The 24,487-nt window shown below is 39.1% G+C and overlaps 1 protein-coding gene across 3 annotated transcripts in view; it reads right to left on the bottom strand.

The window, feature by feature from the left end:
* The window catches only part of hycc1 (hyccin PI4KA lipid kinase complex subunit 1), a 30,953-nt gene extending 7,924 nt beyond the window's left edge, over positions 1 to 23,029 (bottom strand). For 2 of the 3 annotated variants that reach the window (XM_084738700.1, XM_084738702.1), the window contains exons 1-9: positions 22,840 to 23,029; positions 10,197 to 10,278; positions 7,017 to 7,118; positions 6,572 to 6,751; positions 5,599 to 5,679; positions 5,401 to 5,516; positions 3,927 to 4,022; positions 3,005 to 3,121; positions 815 to 902 (exon numbers count right to left, since the gene is read on the bottom strand). In XM_084738700.1, the coding sequence (XP_084594826.1) occupies positions 815 to 902; positions 3,005 to 3,121; positions 3,927 to 4,022; positions 5,401 to 5,516; positions 5,599 to 5,679; positions 6,572 to 6,751; positions 7,017 to 7,118; positions 10,197 to 10,247 (831 nt within the window). In that variant the 5' untranslated portion in view covers positions 10,248 to 10,278; positions 22,840 to 23,029. Of the gene's footprint in view, positions 1 to 814; positions 903 to 3,004; positions 3,122 to 3,926; positions 4,023 to 5,400; positions 5,517 to 5,598; positions 5,680 to 6,571; positions 6,752 to 7,016; positions 7,119 to 10,196; positions 10,279 to 17,523; positions 17,600 to 22,839 lie in introns of those variants that run through there. The other variant, XM_084738701.1, reaches the window with a different exon arrangement.
* Between the last annotated feature and the right edge of the window lie 1,458 nt (positions 23,030 to 24,487).

The raw sequence follows: 24,487 nt of genomic DNA on the forward strand, positions 1-24,487 counted from the left end.
ACCAGATTTATGCACAGAGATAAACCTTAAAGCTTAGTCTGAACTGACTTAGTTTAGTTACACAAACTAGTGATATAATAAAAACAAAAGGCTTTGTATTTCACTCTATATAACACTGTTTCACAAGTCTTTCTGTAATAACCTCTGTTTTGGCTCTCAAGTGGCCCTAATGATCATGTAACGGCTGAGAAGGCAACATGAGGTAGAAGGAATCTTAATCACAACACGTCTTTTGTCTGTGAGGCTGCAACACACTGGTCTCATGAGGTACACGTCACCAAGCTAAGCTAAGCTAGCAGCCACCTGCTGGTTTCCTCTGCAACAAGTAAACACAAATAAACACAATGGACAAAAACGCTGATATGTTAACCCTTTGTGTGTGCAAATGTGTGTTCATGGCATGTGTCCACAAAGCTGTTTATTTCAAAAACATCTTTTTAAACCCAAACACCACTCTTATTAATGGAAATCCAAAGGTTGTGTGTTTTGATTGTTGTAGAGGAGTACACCTTGACTTGTGTAGTAATACTGTGAGCTTAGGTTCAATCCTCTACTCTCCGGGCCTCAAGGATTATAGCTTAACGGAGCAGAGCGGAAAGCATGTAAATAATCTAGTGGGATTACACTCTGCTTGCCGTCTCTGACACACACACACACACAGACCAACACAATACAGCATAGTGTGCTGTGCATGAATCAAAACCACGGGTGAGCATGTGCATCTAAAATCACATGCTCTCTTAAATAAACACACACATACACACATAGAGGAGGGAGATGTGATAGTGTCAGACAAAAATATGATTGCACCCACCAACAGAGCTTCAGGGAATAACTCCAGCTGGGCCCGATACAGAACATCATCCAGTGCTTTGGATCCCAGTTCAACTTCCCCATTACACCTATACACAAAATACATAAACATGTAACAGAGCATATGAGTCGGAGACACAGATTAAAGGTTTCCTGCAAGGGGTTAGACCTCTAGTAAAGCTATGGAACAATTTTTTTTAGTGGGTCATTGTTTTGTTTATCTTGTGCACACACACAAGGACACACATGTGAGTGAGTCAACTTTTGTTTGTTTACAACAAAATTCTACAGACACCCTGTAGACTATCGGATCAGATATGAGACAATCCCAATGTATATATTTAAATTAGTATAAATCACAAATACATATTGGTTGAGACAGCAGACACCGGTTAATAAGTTTTGATGGCGACTGCTGGTTCATAATGCAAAGTGTGCAGGTTCAGTTTTTGCCACAGTTCAACCTCTTTTTAAACATGTGTTTAAACACAATTAGAAGTAGAGCTGAGCTTTATATTGAATATATTTAAGAATGAATTCATATGCAGTATAGCAGATGACCACATTATCATGTTCAAGTTTTTGTCTTTCTGTTGTTTAAGCAGTTTGTTTTGTATGTATTCTGTTGTAAATGAGCTCACTCCCTCAATGATTCATCGATTTTTAGCATGAAAATGAGTTTTCAGTGTAGTTGCCACAGTGGGGTTGTCATATTACATCAGTCAGACATTTCATTTCATATTCATCTAGGATCCCTATTAGCGCAATAACAACTTTTCTCCACAAAAGACAAGACATTCAAACATCATGGGCAGTACACAATATCAACGAGTGAAATTAATAACAATAAAATAGTATTTCATAGTGTCACTTCAATAGTACATGATTTAAATAAATAATGTTAACAAGAAGAGTAATCAATATTTATATACAAAGTCTTATACGTAGCTTCAAATGATTTCTTTCTGAGGAATTGCTGTTCTAAATTTCCATTTAAAATGGATCTCACTGGTAACCTGAGTTAACTATAGTGGTAGTTTATTCCAGTACATCCAGTATATTGCAGTTTTCATTAGGACACTGGTGTTAGTTAAAGGTAATGTGTATCATCCAGTGAAGGCATGTCTGGTGTGTACTGTCCCATTAAGTGTTTGGTGTCATAATAATGTGTATTGCTGGTGTGTGTTAGCTGTGAATATAAGTATGTGGGTTTTCTTAAGGCACAAATGCTTCTCATGAAATGACTGGTGTAGATTAGTTCAGGTCCCAGTATAATAGTGTGTTGTGTTTGCTGCCAGAGTAAAGAAATAAAAAGCCTCTGTTTAAGTTACATAACTACAGCATACTCTTGCATTCTTCACAGCAGAGTTGGTCCAGAACGAAAAGGTAAGGTTAGCTAATTAGCAGCTATGAGTAATAGTAATCTCTTTCCACTGTGATGGAAAAATGCAATCAAACATCTGATCACATTTGTTACTCCACACACAGTTTCCAGGTCAAAAACTACACCAGAGACATGTGGTACTTTATTGTCTTTAGCCTGAGTCAAAGCTGCTAACTAGCTAACTCACACACACAGGTTACGTACAAGCCCACCTTCCTTAAAAGGAAAGGGTTGGCCAAAAACAAAGGTGCAGTTTGGCTGTGGGTGAAGTATTGAGGTCCATCACTGAAGAATTAGTTCGTACTAATTCCAACCTTTGAAAATACTCCTTGACAAATTAAGTTCCAAACTTTTCTAAGGTAAAATCATGTAAATATTGGAAAATTACTGCTGCACTAATGTGTGTGTTGCACTTTACTGCTGTAAATGTATAAGATTGAGGTCATTTCAATTGCGTCTTATACTGCTGGGTAATTTAATCTACAGCAATGCACCATATTCTACAAGATGATGATGATGATAATTTATTTTGGTTATGTTATTTTAGAAAAACTTTGTATATCAAGATATACGCTATACATTGCAGAATCACCTAAAACACTGAGATATTATTTTTAACTATAAGCCTTATTGCCCAGCCCAAAATAGAACAATTCCAATGCTGTCACAGGACACATCGAGCAGATTTTAAGAAAAATGTTAAGCTGCACATAGACTTTGTGAAATAAGACATGAAAAGTTAAAGCTGATTAGTGAGTGTGTGCTACGTTGGTCTGGCTGTTTGTGCAAGCATTTGTGAACACTCACAAAGCGTAGTGTATCCCTGTGATGAGCTGAACCAGGAACTCTGATGTGACCGTCAGCCGGGTGTTAATGCCCTTGTAGCGCCGTATCTGTTGCCGAGGGTAACCGCATATACATACCCTGGAGGATAACCAATAAAAACACAACAGGGAAGTGAAACAGGGAAGCTTCAATCAGGGAATCCGCTCCCTGTGGTAAACTGTTATCCAACTCAATAATGGGCAAATAATTGCTGGTTATATAGATAGACACACACACAATCGACACACACACTCTACACACACAACATGCGCACACACACAGTGGTACCATGCATGTTATATAATGAATTATCAACGGTTTACCACATTAACCACAGGATTTGAAACTAGTGAATCATTCCTGAGAATAAACAGTGGATAGCTAATTATTTGCACACAGGTATCATACACATTGCAACAAAGAGGACCTGTGCATATGAAGCTTTACAAGCTGTTATAGAGCGTACACAGCTGACACACAGCAAACTGTCGAGGGGAAATCAAAGCTGATGACTTCTCTTTAGCTCTGTGCTTATCAGAGCAATGCTCAACTGCAGTTGGCAGGTTACCAAAATCACTGAGCTGCGATGTGTCTACATAGCAGCTCTTTGCAGAATGGCGGTATCTTGGCTCTCTGTAGCACCAAAGTCTATAAGAGGATCAGATAAGCAAGTGCTTGCAAAATAACATTTGTGTGTGTGTGTGCGCGCGCGCGTGTGTGTGTAAGTAGCTTCTAAAACTACAATCAAGAAAGTGATGCAAATTTCAGTATGAAATTAGCATGTGATTGTGTCTGTGTGTGCACGTGTGTGTAAACAAAGTCTTCATGACAACGTGACTGATGGGTCGCTACAGTATATTAAGCTGTGCTGTTATCTCTTTGTGTTTGTGTGTGTTTGTTTTACCTGGAGCTGAGCTGGCAGAGGGACTGAAGGGAGGTGGAGGTCATATAGCTGAGAGCAGCATTGTAGCACAACAACAGGAAGGTCAGCACCTCAAATCTCAACAACACAAACAACAAACCCTTAAAATAGGACAACTTACATCAAAAATGACAAAGAAAACATTTTAAACACAGGAGATCAGAAATTCACAGTTTAACTTCCATCCATCCTGTAGATACAGACTTTGAAGCCTAAAGATATGTGGATTTCCCATTTAAAAATTACAGTCGCTATGCATAAATAAGACAGCCAGACCTACCAACTTTCAGCAACTTACTGCCATATTGAGGAGATTAAAATCAAAGCATCTCTGAATTATCCTAAAAAGCAGCCAGACCTGTTCAGTCACATAAGTTGGAAACTTATTTTTCGCATCATCCATCCCATCAGTTTGGAAGAACATCATACAAAAACTGCACTGAAATAAGTTGGAGACCTTCAACTCAGATCACCACAACCTTCAGAGTTTGGCTGCTGTGCGGCCTCATTACATTAATTTAGGAAACCCTAACAGCGATATAACAACTTCAAATTCAACAAAGCAAAGACAACTGCCAGGGGCCATCACTGATGCTAGTGCGCAGTGCATAAAATAATTGGCCCTGGCAGCAGTTAAACTCTCTATGACAAGTCTGAGGACAGGAGTCACTGAAACTAAAAACATTTTTAAGGTAACCAACAATATTTAATGAGGCTGACTACATTTAACTTGAGTCAGCTACAAGTCACAATTTTCTGGATGACTGTGTCTCCCGACTAATCCTCCCACTGGCTATAACAAAAACAGCATCTGAACTGGTTCCTTATGCCCCAGTTTCATGCACACATTCGGGCAGACAACGTGCAGCCTGACAAGAACAGGACTACTTATAATTTAAGAGGTGACATTTGATGAATATCTGGATTCTGAAAAGCGAAGCAAGCCCCAATGTGCCAAAAAGTGCAGTTCCTCAAATGGCCACTTGAGGCTGGCTCCAAAGGCGAGTAAATCTCCATGAAGCCCCATGTTAAAATGCCCAACTTAACAACAGAAATTAACATATTAACAGCCTGCTACATTAAATGTTTTATGTCTCTATAGCTAATTTCTCCACTCATTACAACTGTATGTGGGGTGAATTTTCATATACGTATTTTTATGACTCGTTGAAATTATATTAACTTTTTGAGACAACTGATAAACTGTGTTGGTGAATACAATTCAGATTGATAGTCTAACAATAAAAGAAATAGATTTCTAGGCAATATGTTGCACAGTTCAATGTACAAGCAACAACAAAAAAACACAAGTGCATAGTTAGTGAAATCCTCAGGCTACTTTGTCAGCCCTTCTGTGTGTCTTTTCTACTTTGATTGTTGGTTGGTGTTTACCATCAGTCACCCTGCTGACACGTCCAGCAGACTTAAAAACAAGTGCACCCATCGAGCCTCCTACCTGTTCTGTGCTGTAAAGGTCTCTCTCTGAAGATGCGGCCCGCTGTACACCACCCTGCTCAGCCCGTGATTGGCTAAAGCCCCTTCCGTAAGGGCAATGGAGCCGATGGCCGAAGGCTAGAGGCAGGGAGATGAAGATGAAGTTTTAAACTGAACATTTCTACAAAAGCCAATTAAAAGATTTGTGTGCATTTCTCACCTCATGGTACACTGAGGGTTTGGAGAGGGAAGGGACGGTAAAAGATAAAACCTTACTCTGTCCATCTTTATCAACAATTTCCTGTGAAAGAGAAAGACAGGAAGACAATGACAAAATGTTTGTGGGCGAGAAAAACAGAAGCTTTGGTGTGTGTGTGTGTGTGTGTGTGCCCTGAACCTCTGAAGAGCGTGTACTTATCTGTTCAAGTACACTCATCTGTTATGTGTGGGTGTTTTTGTGTGTGGACCTCAGGGTCTCCGTTTCCCCACTCAGTCTGCCGGTGTATGTCTGTGTGAACACATATTTGTGTGTATATTGTATGAACACACGTGCACAAACCCCAGGGTTTTGGCGTCCCCTGCGTGCATGTTAATGTCAAACAGATTAATGGGACGTAGCTAGTCTGATGAGTGACAGCTGACCTATTCTGGTATTCAGAGAGGAAGTTAGGGGACACTGCACTTTGCTGATAGATAGGACATCGAGAGCCAAAACGGATGAAAATAGGACTCAACACACTTTAATAATTACTGCCATCTCTCTGTGGGAAGCTTGAGGGCATTTGTAAGGTGCAACCCATCCATATTGTGTGTTTGCAAAGTCATTGCGTTTCAATTCCCCTATTTATAACCAACACTTCCTGTCACTCACCATGCATCGCTGTCTATCAAGGCAGAGAGGGCATAAAGTAATCTGTCAAAACACATGACGCAGATCCTAGAAATAGTTTAGCGGTTAAGTCCTCTGCTTCTGGAACTGCACGATTACGCCCACTTGCCAAGGATCAAGGACTTTTTCTAGTCCTTTTCCTTACCTTGCATTTATCACACTGCAAACTATTTAAAGTTATTAACAAGAGCAGCTCTTCTTTACTGATAATACATAAAACAAAGCAGCAGTAACATAAGACCGTGGCATTGAAAATTTAAACGCACACACACATCCCAACCAGCACCTTCATCATCTCCCCTACCAGGTTGTAAATGCCCAGCAGCAGGGCTTCGATGCATCCGGAGGTGTGGGGGTCTCTGGCTGCGCTGACGGACAGGAGGCTCCACAGGAGCTCTGGCAGGAACTGTAGCGTAAAACGCTGCAGCTGCGGCTCACCGCTCCGGTAAAACTCAAACAACTGGTGACACACTGGCTCCAGCAACTGGGGAGGAGAGAAAATGAAAATTATAAGCACACAGCTACATCATCACAACTGCCAACTGTAATAAATTCTGCATTTGACATTTATTGTACATCAATAATGTTGGGATGAAGCACAGCAGTATTTAGGAAATATATTGTATTAAAACAAGACAAAAAGAACATTAGAGAATCTGGGTTGTGTCAAAATATAATAATCACAAGTAAATAGTGGCACTATTTTCATACTCAAATATGAATAAAAATATAGAAGCGTGTGTCCGTACATCACTGTAGTTCTCTCGGATGACCTTGTAGAGAGCAGGGACCAGGGAACCTTTGTCTTTTAGCGAGGCGGCATAATTGGACACGGCACTGTCAGGGAGGGTCTGAAACACACACATTAACAAACAGCTGAAGTCTGATACACCAACTGACTTACCAATATTCTAAAAATAAACACACAGTGTAATAAGTTGGGTAGTGAGTACTGACTAGTCAAATGTTTGTTGATGCAGTCAACAAAATCTGATCTGTTCAAACTTGACATTTGCTGCTCTTTGACTCACATCAAGTCCAGGGGTCTGTACTGTGAAGCAGTTCAACATATCCAAGGTATCTTTAAGTGATCTGGCTTGACTAAATCAAACTAAGGCAATCAAGAATAAGTGTTCACATGAAGCTGGTTATCAACTCAGTAAGTCAACCCAGGGTTTCTCAATCTAGACACGAGCACATTCACATAACCAGGGCGACATCTGAAGCATCTGACCAATCGCAGCATGAACAACACTACTGACAGCACACCAGCATATTTTACAAATCAAGAGCAAACTATAATATTAGACAAATAATAAAGAAGAAGGTGGTCATAACCATCATAATCCAGACTGAAAGAAACACCCCTGCAGCTCACTTTGTGGATAATAATAATAATAATACATTTACTCTATAGAGAGCTTTTCAGGATCTGCAAAGACACCTTGCATCAGTTAAACGATCAAAGAAAACACACTAAAATATCTGTAATGCAATAACACATTAAAATCAGTTTAAGGCATAAATTAATAGTCTCCTCACTGCCTCTCATGCACTCTGAACTGGGTGTTTTCACAAGGGTGTTTTCACAAGGGTGCCTGTTTTCAGCTGGAAAAAACACTTTGTACACAGGGCCTTAAAATATCACTGTGTCAAATAAAAAGTAAATATAAAAACATAATTCAAAATTTTCAGTAGGCTGACTTTTATATGTTCAATGCTTCATGTCATGTATAAAAGCACAATGAAAAAGAAGCACAAAGAAAAACACCTTCCTTCCTCTGTGCACTGTGCACCGAGTGCCACAGGATCTTGGTGATGCCCAGTGCCATTTAATAAAGTGATTTGATTGGTCAGCAGGCAGTGCTTTTTCCATATTGATCTCTTGTTTGGAACATAACCTGCTCTGGAGCAGGTTAGGCATTCAGCATAAGTTACAATGACAATGTATCCCGGTAAGGAGTGCCACCATCGTAGGACCAAAAACCCAGAGTTAATCCTGAAAGTTACCTCAATAACCGCAAATCCTGCTTCGTAGTACAGGCGCTAGGACACACAGCTATTGTCATGAGGCAAAAAATCTATCCAATATAGACCTTTTTCATAGCAGCTGTGTTGATATGAAATAGCTGCATAAACACAGGTGTGAGCAATGACACTAATTAAGGGTCTCTTCCTTTGAGGTTGCTGCTGTTGTGAACGCTGGCTCACTGGAAAGGTCCTGTTTGGTTACAGTGAAAAAAATATAAATCAGAGACAGAAATTAGAGCCCTGCCCCTGAGTTAGGCGTCCCTTGACTCTGAAAAACAATTACGAATATTTTCAGCCCTTCACCATGGTCTAATGAAGTGCTTCCCAAACATTATTTCTGGGGATCTACTTTTTAAAAATGACAAATCATCATGAACTAATTCACAATATGCCATTTCCACATCACCTCATATTATCTTGACATGTGTTATTGAAAACATATACACAGGGCAGATCCATTGTTTTGTGCTTGTATTTGAGGTTTATCACTCTGTAGCTTCCCAGTAGTATTTATTATGTATTCAAATTTTGGTCTATGTACATATGCATTGGCCTCAAAATGCTTTTCATGACCCTTCTTCCCCGGAAAAGAATGAAGATGGACTCACCCTTAAATGTTGAGTAATAAATGCATGTAGGCTGAGTTATCAGGCCATCCCATTGTTATTTCCTCTCATCAGGAAACAATATACACGTTTTAAATGCTTTAAAAAAAATGCATAATGTAGGTGTAAATCTTAAACTTGTAGAATTTCTTCCATAGTCTTAGTTTTTGGTGAGCCAAATAAGATCTCCTGTGACCCATGTGTGGTTCATGACCTAGTCTCTGGGAATGACTGGTCTCTTTATATTAAAGTTAAATAAATAAGAAACTGAACTGAATTGTAAAATCTCAGCCGACATGTGCAAGACACAACATACAGCAACAACTTCAAAGACGTGGAATGTGGTCTGTTAGAAAAAAAAAATCACAAAATCACGGGCTATAATAGGATATGGCTTGTGATGTCATGAAAGTACCCCACAAGACTCTTAGGCAGGGGTGGGAAGTAACTAAGTACAAATACTTTGTTACTGTACTTATGTAGAGTTTTCATGTATCTGCACTTTACTTGAATATTTATTTTTCAAACAACTTTTTAGTTTTACTTCCTATATTTGAACACAAATATCTCAACTTTCTACTCCATTCCTTTTCAAAACAGACCCATTACTTTAGTTTTAATGCATCTGAGGGGAATTATTATTTTCTATTTTACATCATTGCAAGCAGTCTTCCCAATATCAAGACTGATTTCCACCTAAGTTGATTAGACTTTAAGATGGAGAAAAGATTATTCCTTGCACCCATCAGTGAATAAATAAATAGGAAGGGTCAAAAAGGAAAGGGTCTGCAACATTTTTAATTGAAAAGAGCTGTCAACTAAACAGGACTTTGACTAGTATCATTGGTAACACCTGTGTTTATCCTACTGGTTCATATCAATATGGCTGCTGTGAAAAATTCTGATGAAAGCTTGCATAGACAGGCAGTGACACTGTCTATAGAAGCAGTCATTCACATTCATCGGGCTGCATTTAGAGGTCAGCTTTACTAAGGTGAGACGACAGGTTGGTTCTCACACATTAACACAGAAAAAATCTCATCTGCTCCTTTATCATTACACCGCACCGAGCCTCTGCTTCAGCAGCAGTCACGTATCGGTGAGTACTCGTGTTTGAGTAGGAGCATGCAATTCTCTGGGAGCGAAGCACTTCATAGAGTGTTTGTTTATGTGAGTGTGGAAGAAATTTTGAGCAGTGATAAGCAGCAGAGAACGTACTGCATACTGATCATAGATATGCTATTTCATGTTGCTTTTTGCACACACAAACACACACACACAAAGCAGTAGTACCTTAAATTCTGACAGCCATTCCTCCACCACTCCTTGGTCCATAGCCAACATGTTCCCTCATCTGCAGTGGAGTCACCTCTACCTGAAAGAGAAAGAATTACTGTATAAACACACTCATAACTGCATAATTATTGACACAGAGCAAATATATACTGCATTTCCACTCACACACAAACAACCAATCACAGCTTGGATAAGGTTCCATCCATGCTTGCCAGCCTTCTATTATTTGCTATATCCTGATAAACATATTCTATTACAAACAGCAAACAAAGCCATGGTAGTGGTGAATAGTGACTGTACACGCTCCAGGCATCAATTCAATACTCCAAAGAAGCATAAGTCTCTCCGTCCCTCTCACGCTCCTGTTTCCTTCGCATTCCTCTCCAGACACACACCTCTGCAGCAAGTACCTAACCTCAACTCAGGCTTGCAAATCGAGAAATCACCCACACAGAGAATCCTGGCTGGCTTCAACACTGAAGCACTGATGAGAAATAAAAACTGTAGCACAGCAGAATTTAGATGCTTGTTGAACAGGCTGTACAGTTCAGATATCTTTAAACTGAGACAGACAGAAGAAAAGGCTCTTATCTGCTTTAGCTCGCATTTACTCATGGTGAAATGAATGCTCTGCTCCCACCATTGCTCTTGGTTATTTTTTATTCCCTCGCTACCCATCACAGCACTTACACTGTCTGAATCTTAACTTCTCTTTTCACTCAACTTGTATGAATGTACCATCTTTTCTACTGATACTCCAGTGATACCCTAACTTCTCTTTCATTCCCCTTGACTGTTTTCTTTTTGTTCTCAATGTCATTTAAACTCTCCCTCTCTGCTGTCTCCTAACTCACACTGTTCCCCTATAGTCACAACAGAGAAAGGGAGAAAGTGGAAAGAATCCTAGAGAGACACTTGGTAGTAATAAGAGTGTTGCCAACTCTGTTACAATAAAAGTAGCTAGCACTAGCTTCGAAAGTCTCCAAATGACATCATACACTCACATGTTCATGACATCATCACACATTAATTTGCATAAAGCCCTGGACACACATGCGCAAATTCGCACCCATTCTTTGTGTCAAGTTCAACTTTGGTGAACTTTGAGAGGGCAGAGTTACAGCCTCGACCAATAGCAAAGATGTGTGTGTGTGTGTGTGTGTGTGTGTGTTGTTTCCCCTGCATAAGCATATGTGTGACTACAGCCTGAAGCTTAGTGATTGTGCTGGTTGCAGTGAGGGAGAGCTCTCCAGCCGTATAAAAGGTAGATAGACAGATTCAGTGTTTCCCCTATCATTGTTGGGGGAGAAAAAAATAAAATATTGTATTCTCTGTTGTCAATTCTTCACATTCAGATGTTTTTAGAGACTTTCATTTTGAAATGTTATTTTGAAAGTACAAAGTTGTTTCAGCTTCCTCTCATTCAATTCGGTTGTTTCTGCTTTTGTAGCAGTGCAGAAGTCACAGACGATGCGCTGTTAGGCTCATGAAGCATCACTCCACTCTCTCTTTGTTATTCATGATGTTGGTCTGTCCTGTCAATTTCAAGTGAGTTTATTGTACCTCTGTAATGTCGGTAAAGAGTTGTATCAGTAAGTAGCCTGTTTGGAAATTAAAGTAAAATCCAAGTGATAAGCTAACCAGATAGCTTGGCCTGCAGTCTTAACTATGAACACACGATTAACGTGGTCACTGCAACAATTATTTAGAGTTCACATAGTCACGCTGATCTCATTTTACAGTCTTTAATTTCTTTTAGTTAATGCTGCTATCACTAACAAGTCACTGTTATACTGAAATCCAACTGTTGATTCTGTTCTCTGACTGGAGCCATGTAATGGTCACCCCCCTCCCACAACTTCACAGTCCTATCCTGACTGACTGCCTGCACACAGCACAACAGGAGGGGGAGACCCTGGCAGTATTGGCAGAAACATTGCTTAATTTCTTGCTTGTTGCTTTTTGTACAAAATTTCATAGCAATAAATTCAGTACTTGTTGAGGTACTTCAGTCAACTGACCAATAATGCCATCCCTTGTGATGCTTGTGTGGCCCAAAATGCCAAATATTTACTGGTTCCAGCTTCTCTAATGCAATGATTTTCTCCATCTCGCTTGTTTCCTATATATAGAATACCCAAGGCTCTGGGGAATAGCTGTGGGTATTTTGCAGTATGGTATATCAAATAACCAAGCAGTTAATCAAGGAGTGGAAACAAAGAGAAACTGATTGATCATCAAAATAATCAGTTGTTGCAGTCTTCGTCCTCTCACGTACTCGAGTCACCTTAAACAACACGGCACTGTGACTGCCACCATAAGACAACAACTGACCAGAGACGTATGCCTTCTGCTGCGGAGGTGGGAACAGTCTCCATGCAGCTCTGATGGATTATCTGTTTTCTACTAGCAGTAGCAGCAGTGTTTTCACTGTCGAGTGGTATGTCGTGTCTGTACTCTGAAACTGCAAGCACAAGGCTAAATTGGACATTGAATGCAGAAACAAAGTCCATGTTTGGTATGTCTGGTAAGTGAGGCTGAGAAAAACAACGAGGGAGGAAAAAGCAGTCCTTCTATGTGCACACTTGTCATGCAGAAACATGTGCTCAAATCTGAGATGAAGATAAATCTCCTTTTACAACTCTACTCCCAACACTTCACTCACAAACCATTCTATTTCAATTCATTCTGGAAGTGAATTTAAAAAATATATAACCATTACAGATTTAGAAGATTAAAAGGTAGACATGCACCAATCCACTTTTAGTTCTGATCCAACATTTTAATTTGGATATTAGCCATTTATGTTTGTGATTCTTTATTATTATTATTATTATTATTATTATTATTATTATTATTATTATTATTATTATTATTACTGGTAGTAGTAGTAGTAGTAATAGTAGTAGTAAGATTATATGACACTGAAGCTGAACTTCAGTCTGGAACGCTTGTGTAGTTTGTGGACTATAACTTCTGTAATGGAGTCCTTTAGGGGTGTCCCGATCCGATATTGATATTGGATATCGGTCCGATATCAGCCAAAAAACGAGTATCGGATTTTATCAGACTGCATCTAAAATCTCCGATATAAGCACTCCGATAAGCAGTCCACTTTTCGTTCCAGCACTTCTATCCATAGGTGACTCTGGTTGCTGACTATTGTTCTCTGTTTGAGTAGCATCACTTGATCAAGCCTTTTCTAACATTCCACACTACAAAAAAAGTAATAAAAGTATGTATGATTCGTGCTGATATCGTATCGGATTGGTATTGGTATCGGCCGATACTCAAGGCTGCAATATCGGTATCGCATCGGAAGTGAAAAAGTTGTATCGGGACATCCCTAGAGTCCTTCAACCACTGTGGGGTACTGTAGGATTCTGGCTTTTGACATCCACATGTGCAGCTGATAGGCTGAGAGACAGCCCTCATTTGCTTTACTGTCCCATAATGATTGCTGAGTCTTTACGTTTGCCATTTTATGTTCCAAAATGCAAATATTGCTGTTTCTTAGTGTTTGTGCGTTTGCTTGTGTTTCTAATGTGTCATGCATTTGTTATGTCTGTAATGTATTTTAGAACATGGTGGTTTATGTTGGTTATTTTAATTTTTTGCTGGTTTACTGTTACACAACAACTTGGAACGCATTTACCTTGAATTGCATGAACATCCCGAGTAAAAATGAGTGTTAAAAGAAGGTGTTATTGTAGTGTTTACTAATAGAAACGCATACACATACATGTTGCATTGCAAGTATGATACCTGATGAATGCCTTATGTTAATATTGGGCCCCAATACTGATATTGTCCCATCTCCTGATTTCATGTAGCTTTGATTAATCAAAAAACCTGTGACATATATAATCAAAACACATTATGCATGTGTGCGTCATTAAATATATTTATGGTTATTTTCTTCTCTTCCTTTGCTCCCTCCATCCCTCTCCTTATCCTCCCACGTATCACTCACTCTCTCCCCATCTTCCCTGCTCCCTAATCTGTCATTCACACATGTAAATGCTTTATTCTGTATTATTCCTGTGCTTGGTCCCTCCATGGCAGCCAGGTGTCTATTTATGGACTGTACCAATGACAGGAACGACAAGGGGGGAGGGGAGCTGGTGACTCATGAAATGGGGAAGGATTATAAAGCAGAATAGCCTCCATTTAGAGAAATTAGTTCTTTGTGGCGGTCTGTTGTTCCGTTCTTTCACGTTGGTGAAGACAACAAGGAAGACAGCGATATATAAAACCAGCATGTGCATTTTAATGGGCAGGCTCAATGAATGACTAAATAAAAGGCTGTGATTAGAGTTTGTATGAGTCAGTCTTGTAAGAGGATGGGGTTCTCCTACTCCTCCTCACTTTTAACAGGTCAGCTCTGTCCACGCTGTCGTCTGGAGCATGTCATCTGTAGCATCTGCATCATCTGTACCCAGAAAAAGATAGTTGGAGACAAAAAAAGCAGCCGCCTGTCATGCTGCCCGCCTACCTTTGCCTCCTACCTCAGACACCATGAAGCCATGAAGCCACTGTAGCAGCACAAGAGCAACGGCAGCGGTGGACACTCAGACTCAAACTAAGTTACTGTAAGTGGATGTGGCTGTAAATTTAAAAGTGTACCTTGAAATTAATTTTAATCATATAAAACACAATTTTGTAACAAAAAACATGTAAAGACTGCAAACAGTCTAAGGAATGAGGGCGTTGTATGCTTTACAGATTGCAGATCCCCATGAGCCAAATTGTGATTTGTTTTGAAAAAAAGCGGTAAGAAGACTTTCATCTTGTTCCAACAGTCAGCAAGATATAGGCTATAATATAGTATATTGTGTAAGGCTGCCACTAACAATTATTTTTTAAATTGATAGGCTAATCTGCCTATTATGTATATGAAATCAATGAATTCATTTGTCTATAATATGTAGGGCTGTCACAGTGACAGAACTGTGAACTTTGATACAATATTAGAATAGGCACAATATCCAATAACCTTTTTTCTTAAATTAACAACTAGCACACAGTGCTGGTAGCCTGGTACAGTCACCGAACACCGTCTTGTTTTGCTGCATGCCAAATTTCAGGCAGCACAATAAAGACTGAACTGAGGCCTTGAATGAGCACTTAGACCTTTTATTTATAGCTTTTCTACTTTTGATATTAAATGTTAATGTTGTATTGTTTTTAAATGTGGTATTGGAAAAGTACTGGAGTATCTATACTCCTGACAACTTTAATAACATATCAGGAAATAGTCAAACTTTTTAATTTTCTGCAGCCAAAGTTCACCTCTTCAAAACTCTGTTTTGTCCAAACAGTCTAAAACCCAAAGATATTACTTTTACAAAGATACAACACTAATAAAAGCAGCAAAATATCACACACAGGAATCTGGCACTAGGAAATGCTTTTGCTTGATAAAGGAAATTATTAATTTTCTGTCTGTCGATCTACTAATTATTTAACTAATTAATTGCTTCAGCTCTAACACTGATATAATTTTAGTTCAGATACACAGACTAAAAATCCATAATTGGGGCTACTCACCCATGAAAACGGTGATGATTCAATCTGATACTGTGTTCAAACCACAAGAGACAGCGGTACAAACAGCACATAATGCCTTATCTCGATGATTTCTAAGCTCTATTGAAAAACAGCAGACAGGCAAGAGCAACTGGTGGAGAAAAATAGCAAACTAATTGCCCTGGGAGTCAACTACCAGGCGTAATTATGTTATTAGGCAGATGTTTGTGTTCCGTCTTTGCCTGGTTAACTGTCTCAATGTCATTATGGACTCACAGATCATGACAGAAATCAATATTAGCCAGAGAAAACACACACACACACACACACACACACACACACACACACACACACACACACACAACAAATGATGCAGCAGCTGGTGCGCTTGTTCTCTACAGCTCAGCCACACACATGAATAAACCAGTGTTAAGGACAAGTGGCTGAGCAGGCTCGACAAGCACAAGTAACAAACCAATGGAGTGAGGATGAACAAGTAGATGGATAATGAATGCAGGAGAGAGACAGGTAGGCAGTGCAGGAAGAGAGAAGAGATCGATGGCTCAATGAATAGAGGGTGAGATAAATGGATGTATAGAGAGATATGGGGGATAAAAAGGGATGGATCACATCCCAAGGGATGGATAACTCAAGAAGAGCGAGAGTAGGATCAATATGGGGGAAGAGTTCATTAGGTTTCAATCTGTGCTGCCTGTGGCAACCTCCATGAGATAAGGATAGTGAAACACCTACCTCTACACACTGTCTAGTGAATCCATGAGAATATCTTGAGAGAATTTTGCAGATATCGGGTTCCCTTCCAGATACGACCAGCAAACAGACTGACAGACACTAGGATGTGCCACTGCATTAATAGCAGCGCTGCTAGATGGCGGAACACACATCACCGGATTCATCTATAGGCTTCATCTGCAGCAATCTGCATTTTGTTGTGTTAAAAAAAATATTGTACTATATCTATAGGACTATATGTGACAGGCCAATATCAGGCAAATAATGTAGCTCAATGTTTTTTGTAACTGTTAAAGTATGACCAAGACAATTTTTCTCCAAAAACATGTTTAAAAAAGTTAAATCCAACTTTATAAAGGTAACTTTAACTTTACATTAACAACGTTAATTTACATTTTTAAGACATGTCAAAATAATATTTAAGACATTCTGAGGCCTAACATTCAGGTTATTATATTTTAAACTTTTTAAGGACCTGCAGAAATCCTGTAGTCTAGCTGTGGCTTACTGAGTTCTTCCACCAAAGCAAAGCTCTGATGGAGTCAAATGAGTGACAGAGAATGTGTCATGCATTGCACAAGTGTTGTGTGCGTAACTGTGTTTATTCAATGTCTGGGTTTGACAAAACCTGTTCCTGTGAGCTAGCTAAAGTTGACAGCTCGTTCACTCTGAATTTACACCCACGCCGCTGTCTTAAACTCTCTCTCTCTCTCTCTCTCTCTCTCTCTCACACACACACACACACACACACACACACACACACACACACACACACACACACACACGGCTGGCAGTCTAAATAAGCTTATTTTTGACTCCTCCTTCCAAAGGCTTCTTCCAACACAAACAGGTCTCCTTTGAGTTTACATTCCTAATCCTTGCTGTAAACATGCCTGCACGTCCTGACAGGAGTTACAGCAAAACACCTGAGCCAAATGTACCTTATATACACAAACTAACTCACATGGATTAATACAAAAACACAGAAAATCAGTACTATCGAAACACAGGGTGTCCTCCTGCACTCAGGGTGAAAACATACCTGTCTGAAAGAGAAAGCTGGCGGAGAGAGTACTGAAGTAAGTCCATGTGAGAATGAATTATGGGGACACCCACACATATACACGTCCCTCCCTCCTGATTAAGTCACTTCCTATTGCACATATGCTTTTTTTTAGGAAGTGAGTGGGCCAATAAGATTGAAGGTTTGAATGGAGGGAAGAGAGGAAGTGGAGAGAAAGACAAAGTGGGTGGTTTGGAGAGCGACAGAGCTGCCCAGCTGCTTTTTCCTGTGGTACAGGGTGCAAGCCACACACAAGGTTCTGGTTAGGCTGATAATGACAATAACACCCACATTACTAAGCCCTCAACTAGAGCTACATGGAGACGTAAGAGTTGTGAAATAAATCAAAAACCTTAAAAAGGATGGAGAACCGTAGCTGCCAAAAACAAAAATTAATACAGCAATAAATCAATAACTCAATAAGTAAATCAATCTTGCATTAAAGCACCAAAATAAATGTAGACATAAATTAATTTATTAAATGACAAATAGATAGATATTTCTGTTTTAATTTGCTTCTGTATTTACCTTTGTATTAATTTCTTTAGTCATTTACTTTCCCATTTAATTTTTCATTTCCATCTGCCCTGTTTCAAATTTTTCTCTGTTATTCATTAATTATTAACCAACAGGCAAAGAGTAAATCCAATGACACACATTGAATGACAGCCCCCACATTTGTATATAAGGAAGCAGAAATAGATAAAGAAATGTAAAAAGAACATTTTTGAGGAAATAAATAATGGGGGAAAAAATGATAGGACAGAAAAATAAAACATCTAAACATAAATACATTTTTAAATGCTTGATAAAAAAAAATGTAAATTAAATGTGAAAGTAAGTACATGTGAGAATTAATACAAGGTTAACAAGTACAGAAGCAAATTGAAAAGGAAATATCAATCTATTTCTTGTTTTATAAATTAATTCATGCTTGAGGGTGTGATGATAACTGTCATGTGATGCCTACTGCAGGGCTGAGCTTAAGCTTCTGAAAGGCATACAATCACACTGGAGCCAATGCTGTAAAGGCACAACGCTAGCTTTAGCATAAGTTTAATGTTAGTCTGTCCTGCTCAGCTTACTTTTGCACTAGCCCACTTCATTTTTCTGGCAATTATGAAATAACAGACAAGACTTTCCTTGGTCTTGAGCAGCTGCAGTGTTTATTAAATGACACACTGTAATCTGTACTGTACAGTTACTGCCAGACTGACAGATTACTGGTAACTAAGTTTCTGCTCCGTTAGCAGCACTGTCAATTGTCTGCTGCTCGCTCTACCTCACTTGCACGCAGCACATGCTGATATGCATCACCCAGGAATAGGGTGGTGCATAATGTAGAGTCAGCCACCATTCTATGTTTAGCTTTTTGGCTAGCCGCTAACATGACCTTCTTCATGTATACATCATCATAAGATAGCCAACTTAGGTCCAAAAAGTAACTTAGTAACTCAGAGTTACTTGGCTTTGTAGCAGTAATATAATTACTGTTTGGGAAATTGTACTCTCCTACACTACTTATTACTGGAAATAGTAATTATATTACAACAATATATTAGAGAGTATTATATAACTGCCCAACACTCCCCACGGAAATATGTTGGTTTTTCACAGTGATCAGAAAAAGTTCATATACTCATAGCTATATTTGTGCCTATTATTTTTGGAGCATTTAACTGTATATATACTGTAATTTGTTTGTTTGTTTGTTTGTTTTATTTTGGTAGTTTCAATCCTCCACAGAAATGCATCTAAAGCAGCTAAAGCTAAAGCATCCTCAGTAGACTCTGCTCTTGTACAGACACACCTAAACCACTATTAAACTGTTTAACTGCAATAACCAATGTCAGAACCAGGAAGTACAGCCATATGCCTCCACCCAAAGTATGCAAAACTAGGTCAGATGTCAACTGTCAACAAGCTGGACCAGTGACTCTGAGATTGTTTCAACTTGAATGGAAGTAAAAGCCATTATGGAACTATTTTGAAGAGCTGTGGCATGTCCAAGTAAAGGTGAAGGCAGGGTTATATAACTGTGGTCATAAAGGGCAGAGCTGCTAACACACCCTGAGCTCATAGCTCGACCTGATCTCCTGTTCACCAGCCCTGCTAAAAGCTCTTTACACCATTTTGTTTTAACGTCTCTCCTCAGTTTATGTCACATTTTTTTTCACGTTGTCTGTTGCTATATTCTTTATTTGGACTATCTTGGCCTGAGGTTAACCCTATTGCATCATTGCCTCCCACCTCACTCCCCCCCCCCCCCCGGGTCTTCTTCAATAGCAGGTTGCGTATCGCTTGGAGGAATGGGGGGTTTTGCTTTTCTGTTTTCTTTCTCATTCGTGCACACATATATAGCTGAGGACTGCCTGTAGCTAAGTAGACATGACAACAGGGTCTGTGGTTTGTGTGTGTGGTTTTTGCTGCTGAGGGAGGCAGATAGAGAGATCTGACAGGGAGGAATCCTCTTATTGCAGCCTACGCGCCTTTCTCCATTGCCTCTAAGCCAGTGATGCATCTTCGTCCCTCCTCTCTCGCCCCTCCAATTCCCTGTCTTCCTTCAGCAAGTGAGCCTGAAGAGACCAGTGATTAACATCGCTAATTTTTCAATTTAAACGCTCTCTTTTATCCCCTCCCCTCCCTTTTTTTTTTAACTGCATTTGCCTAAGCTTTTCTTGTCACAGCTGGATAACTCTCTCATAATCTATTAATGTGCAGCCGTAGAGTTTCACATTCAAATGCCACTTTTAGTGTAGATAATTAACTTGATTTTCCGGATTTTCCACTGGGCTAAAAGTATGCTACGTCTCCTAGTATGTATGCCTACAAAAATAAAAATTTGTTGGAAAAATCAACATCTGTGTTTCACCTATATTGTACTTGGGTATGAAGAATTTAGTGCAGAATTAAATGAAAGGAGAAGGGATGGCAACAATTTTCAATGCTCAAATTATCATGATATTTGATGAAAGTATGCTACATCTCCTAGTATATATACATACAGCAATATACTTTTACTCAGAAAATTAACATCTGTATTTCATCTATATTGTGAAAGGCTTACAGACTTCGGTGCAGAATGAAACGAAAGGGGAGGGACTGTGACTGTTGTCAATGCTCAAATTGTCATGAATTTCATGAAACTACGGGCATGGGTTACCCTAGCTGTGATGCTGGATGACAGTGGAGCCAGCACAATCTTCTTGCTCCATGACCTGCCGGGCTTTACTGTCAAAAAGCATTAAGAGGCTTGAGACACTAGTAGCCATGGACGCCGCACATTAACAAGTCTGTGCATTCTTTTTATGCTTGCACACACACACATTCACAACTCAATGACATCACTTTAACAGTGTACAATCAACAACCCAACAAACCCATCTACTGCTAAAGTACAAGCCTCTCCTTAATGGCAAAAGCAAACACACACATACTCACACACATATATTAGAGATGCACGATAATAAAAGCTTAAAAAGGCTTTACAATTAAATATTATATCAACATGCCAATAAGATGACACTTAAATTATGTGCAAGCAATGCAAGTATGTCTGCAGTGTGGAGGTTTGTTCAAGTGTCCCAAACAGACAGCAAAGTTGGTATTCTCAGTGATTGCTCAGTGTAGGTCATGTGAGGAGGAACCAAATCACATTCCTTCAACACTACAAATTTAACTGCCCATCAGACAGCAGTCATCCTCATCATGTCATCGTCACCATCATAACAAATCTGTGAGAATCCAAGGCAACACAGGCACCTAGAGAATGCCCATTAAATGTTTACATTTTGAAAAGCATCACCTTAAGAGTATGCATAATAACATATAGATTTTATGCTCTCTGCAATAAGGAGTAAAAATATGTGCATGTATCAATATGGGCATCAGAAATTGGTCAAAATGAGTTTGAAAATAACAGCATATCAAATAGCATCAAAAATCCAATATCATGCATCTCTATTAAAAGTGAAGGGTATTGAGAACGGTTACAAAGCCATTACCAGTTCCTGACTGGTCAGTGCCAAAAGTATAGATAAGCTCCTGGTCAAATGATTCTAATATCTGTAATTATTTTACGTCAAATATACAGCTGACAGGGTGTTCACTTGACTAAATTAGGTGAAAATACAGCTAAATGTGATCACTCAAGAAACAATTTAACTTGATACTTCTGCAAAGTGCAATAATAAAAAAAAACTGTTTAGTCTTTTCACATCTTTTCAAGTAACGTCATTATTTTTTACACCATATTAGGCAAGAAGTATGAATAAGATCATTGATAAATATTGGCATCAATAAGCAATATTAGTACTAATATCAATAAAATCCTGAAGATAGCCTTCTGTCATTGCTGATACGTATGGTATGGAAAGCAAAAAATAACCAATGAACTAAGCCACAAACACTATCTTATTTAAACAATTAACTGGCACACCAGCAGAGGCTCAGCCTTTGCTAAGGACACAGAAAGTTAAACAAACATAATGCAACTTTTGTCAGCACGTCTTGTGATGAAAGAGATCAGTTCATAAAACAGGAATGCCATGGATCTATATGGGGCTCTGCAGCAAAGCTTTACACAAGTCCCCCTCAGACAGGAAACCCCAGAACTGGCTGAGTGGTACGGAGGAAAGCTGCATCACATGATAGCTATTAGAAAAATCTTAACAACGCATTATCTCACAATCTAGTCTGCAGTGGTGTGTCTGTACCCCTGCCAGACTGGTACACACACACACACACGAAGGAATCACCTGAGGAATCTTAACAAGGTCCTGACAGACCGCACAGACACCCACAGCTGTTACTAAACAGGATAAAGTCAGGTTCAAAGTCTGTGACTCAATCTACCACAGTAGCGAAATAGTTGTGATAAAGAAGGTCGTTAGCGTCACACGTTAGGAAGCTTTCTCATCCATTTATTTCCTGTTTTCTAGCCAATTTACTTGGTAACTAGCTATACCTGCCCATGAGCACAGCTAACCAGCTAGTCTGCCACAATGACAACTGGCAACAGCTCGCGTTTAAATAGCGTGAAATTCTGTCTCAAGGCACTGGTGTCTCCATAACAAGCATTATCTTTCCTTGACATATATTTCAATGTATTCGTTAACCAGTATGAGCCAGACAGAGACTGTAAATTAATCATCCGCCGGCCGTCACGCTCTCACTATCTCGGCTTGCTGAATGACTTCGAGCTGTCACTACGGTTGCTTACAGATTAGCTTGCTAGTTAGCTAGCTTGGCTAAGGCGCGACACCAAGTAAACTGGGGAAGTTAGAGTTTACTTACTGGCATGCTATCTGTCAATTTCCTGGTATCGCTGTCCTCTATCGTTCCGACAAGACAAGTAAACGGCTATCACTTCGCTACTCCATAAATCCTCTCAATAATTCATCAACATCAGCTCCTTCCATCTTCATTACTTTCTCCACTCAGACTACCTTAGACGAGAGGACTTGGTCTCCATGGAATGACAGGCGTCTGAGCCAATCCATAAATAGTATATAATCTAACTGCCGCGCCTCCCAGTTGCAGTATCCAATCAAATTCGACGCTTGGCTGCATGTTTAATAATTTCCACAATCAAGGTAGGTTGTCGCTGTCAGTCATTGCTCTTTGACAGCAGAGTGATCTCCCGGAGCCAGAGGGACTTTAAATGAATCACACAAGCAAGTGTTTAATTGAAAGTTTCCAAATTATTGTAATATGAGAATAACTGATTATAACCGCAGCATATAAATTGCAGTTGAATGGTGTTTAGTCAATAATAGCCTTTGATTAATTTGACTAAAACATATTGCCATTTTAATTAGGAGCATTATAAATAACAATATCTTAACAATTTTGTAGCACTAACGCGGGTTCTAATGAAAGTTTTTAAGTCATAATAAATATAGGTTGTCTGTACTAAACATATACAATTATGTTTTATTACATTTTTTATAAATTCACTTTAGTTCCCAGACTTTTTCCATTTACAGATGAACAACCTCTTCTCAGGTTTTGCCCACTACATCCTCTACACTTCATATCAAATTAATCTGTTAAAGCCTAAGCTTAAGGCGAAAGCAATGCTCTAAAACTGTCTCTCTTGGATAAATAATGAACGACTACTTGACAATGACCTCTGGAACGATGGATTTTCCAAAATTAATTATCAAGATGGCATATGAGCATGTGTTTGTTTGCTTTCACATTAATAGCAGATGGAAAGCTGTGGATTTTAATCAGTTAATAAATGCATGGGCCTCTAAGCAGAAAATCTACTCCCTCTGATTGTTACAATGACACAACACAACAAAACTCGGGTCCAATTCCTATTGCTGCTATAGGAAATTGTGCCCTGTCCTGTCTTTTATTGCATTATAGAAAAAAAATATGATACAGTCAGTTCAGCGTACAACCATATATATATACTCACTTATTTTCTACAATCTTCATGGCAATGTATTGCAAAAATCAAAATTTAAAAAATGTACATTTATCAATCTGATACCTGATTGTGGGATTTAAGGAATCTTTATCCACTTAGTGCATTATCTCAGAAACAGACTTAATCTGTGTAATATGAATTATAGAGCAACTATGAGAAAACGTGTACAAATAAGTGTACAATGCCCCCTAGTGTTAGCTGGTGAAATTACATCCATCAAAAAACACAAACAATATATTTCAAGTGTTAGAGTGAGTCTCTGCTAAGTAAACATCGAAAAGGCACTTATGATCACAAGTCATCATGTTCTTGTAGCAAACATGATACAGGAGGCTGCAATGGCCAGCAAAACAGTGTATACTTGGTACATTTAAATACATGCATGATGTTCTGTGTGTGCATGTCTCAATGTCTATTTCGGAACATTTTACAGTCCTGATGTTGCTGCAAATGCTATGATATGCATGCAGGTTACTGAAACTAATGACTGGCAGCCCTGTACAT

The sequence above is a fragment of the Lutjanus erythropterus genome, chromosome 16 (assembly GCF_056507025.1).
Source record: "Lutjanus erythropterus isolate fLutEry1 chromosome 16, fLutEry1.hap2, whole genome shotgun sequence".
Classification (NCBI taxonomy): Eukaryota; Metazoa; Chordata; class Actinopteri; order Lutjaniformes; family Lutjanidae; genus Lutjanus; species Lutjanus erythropterus.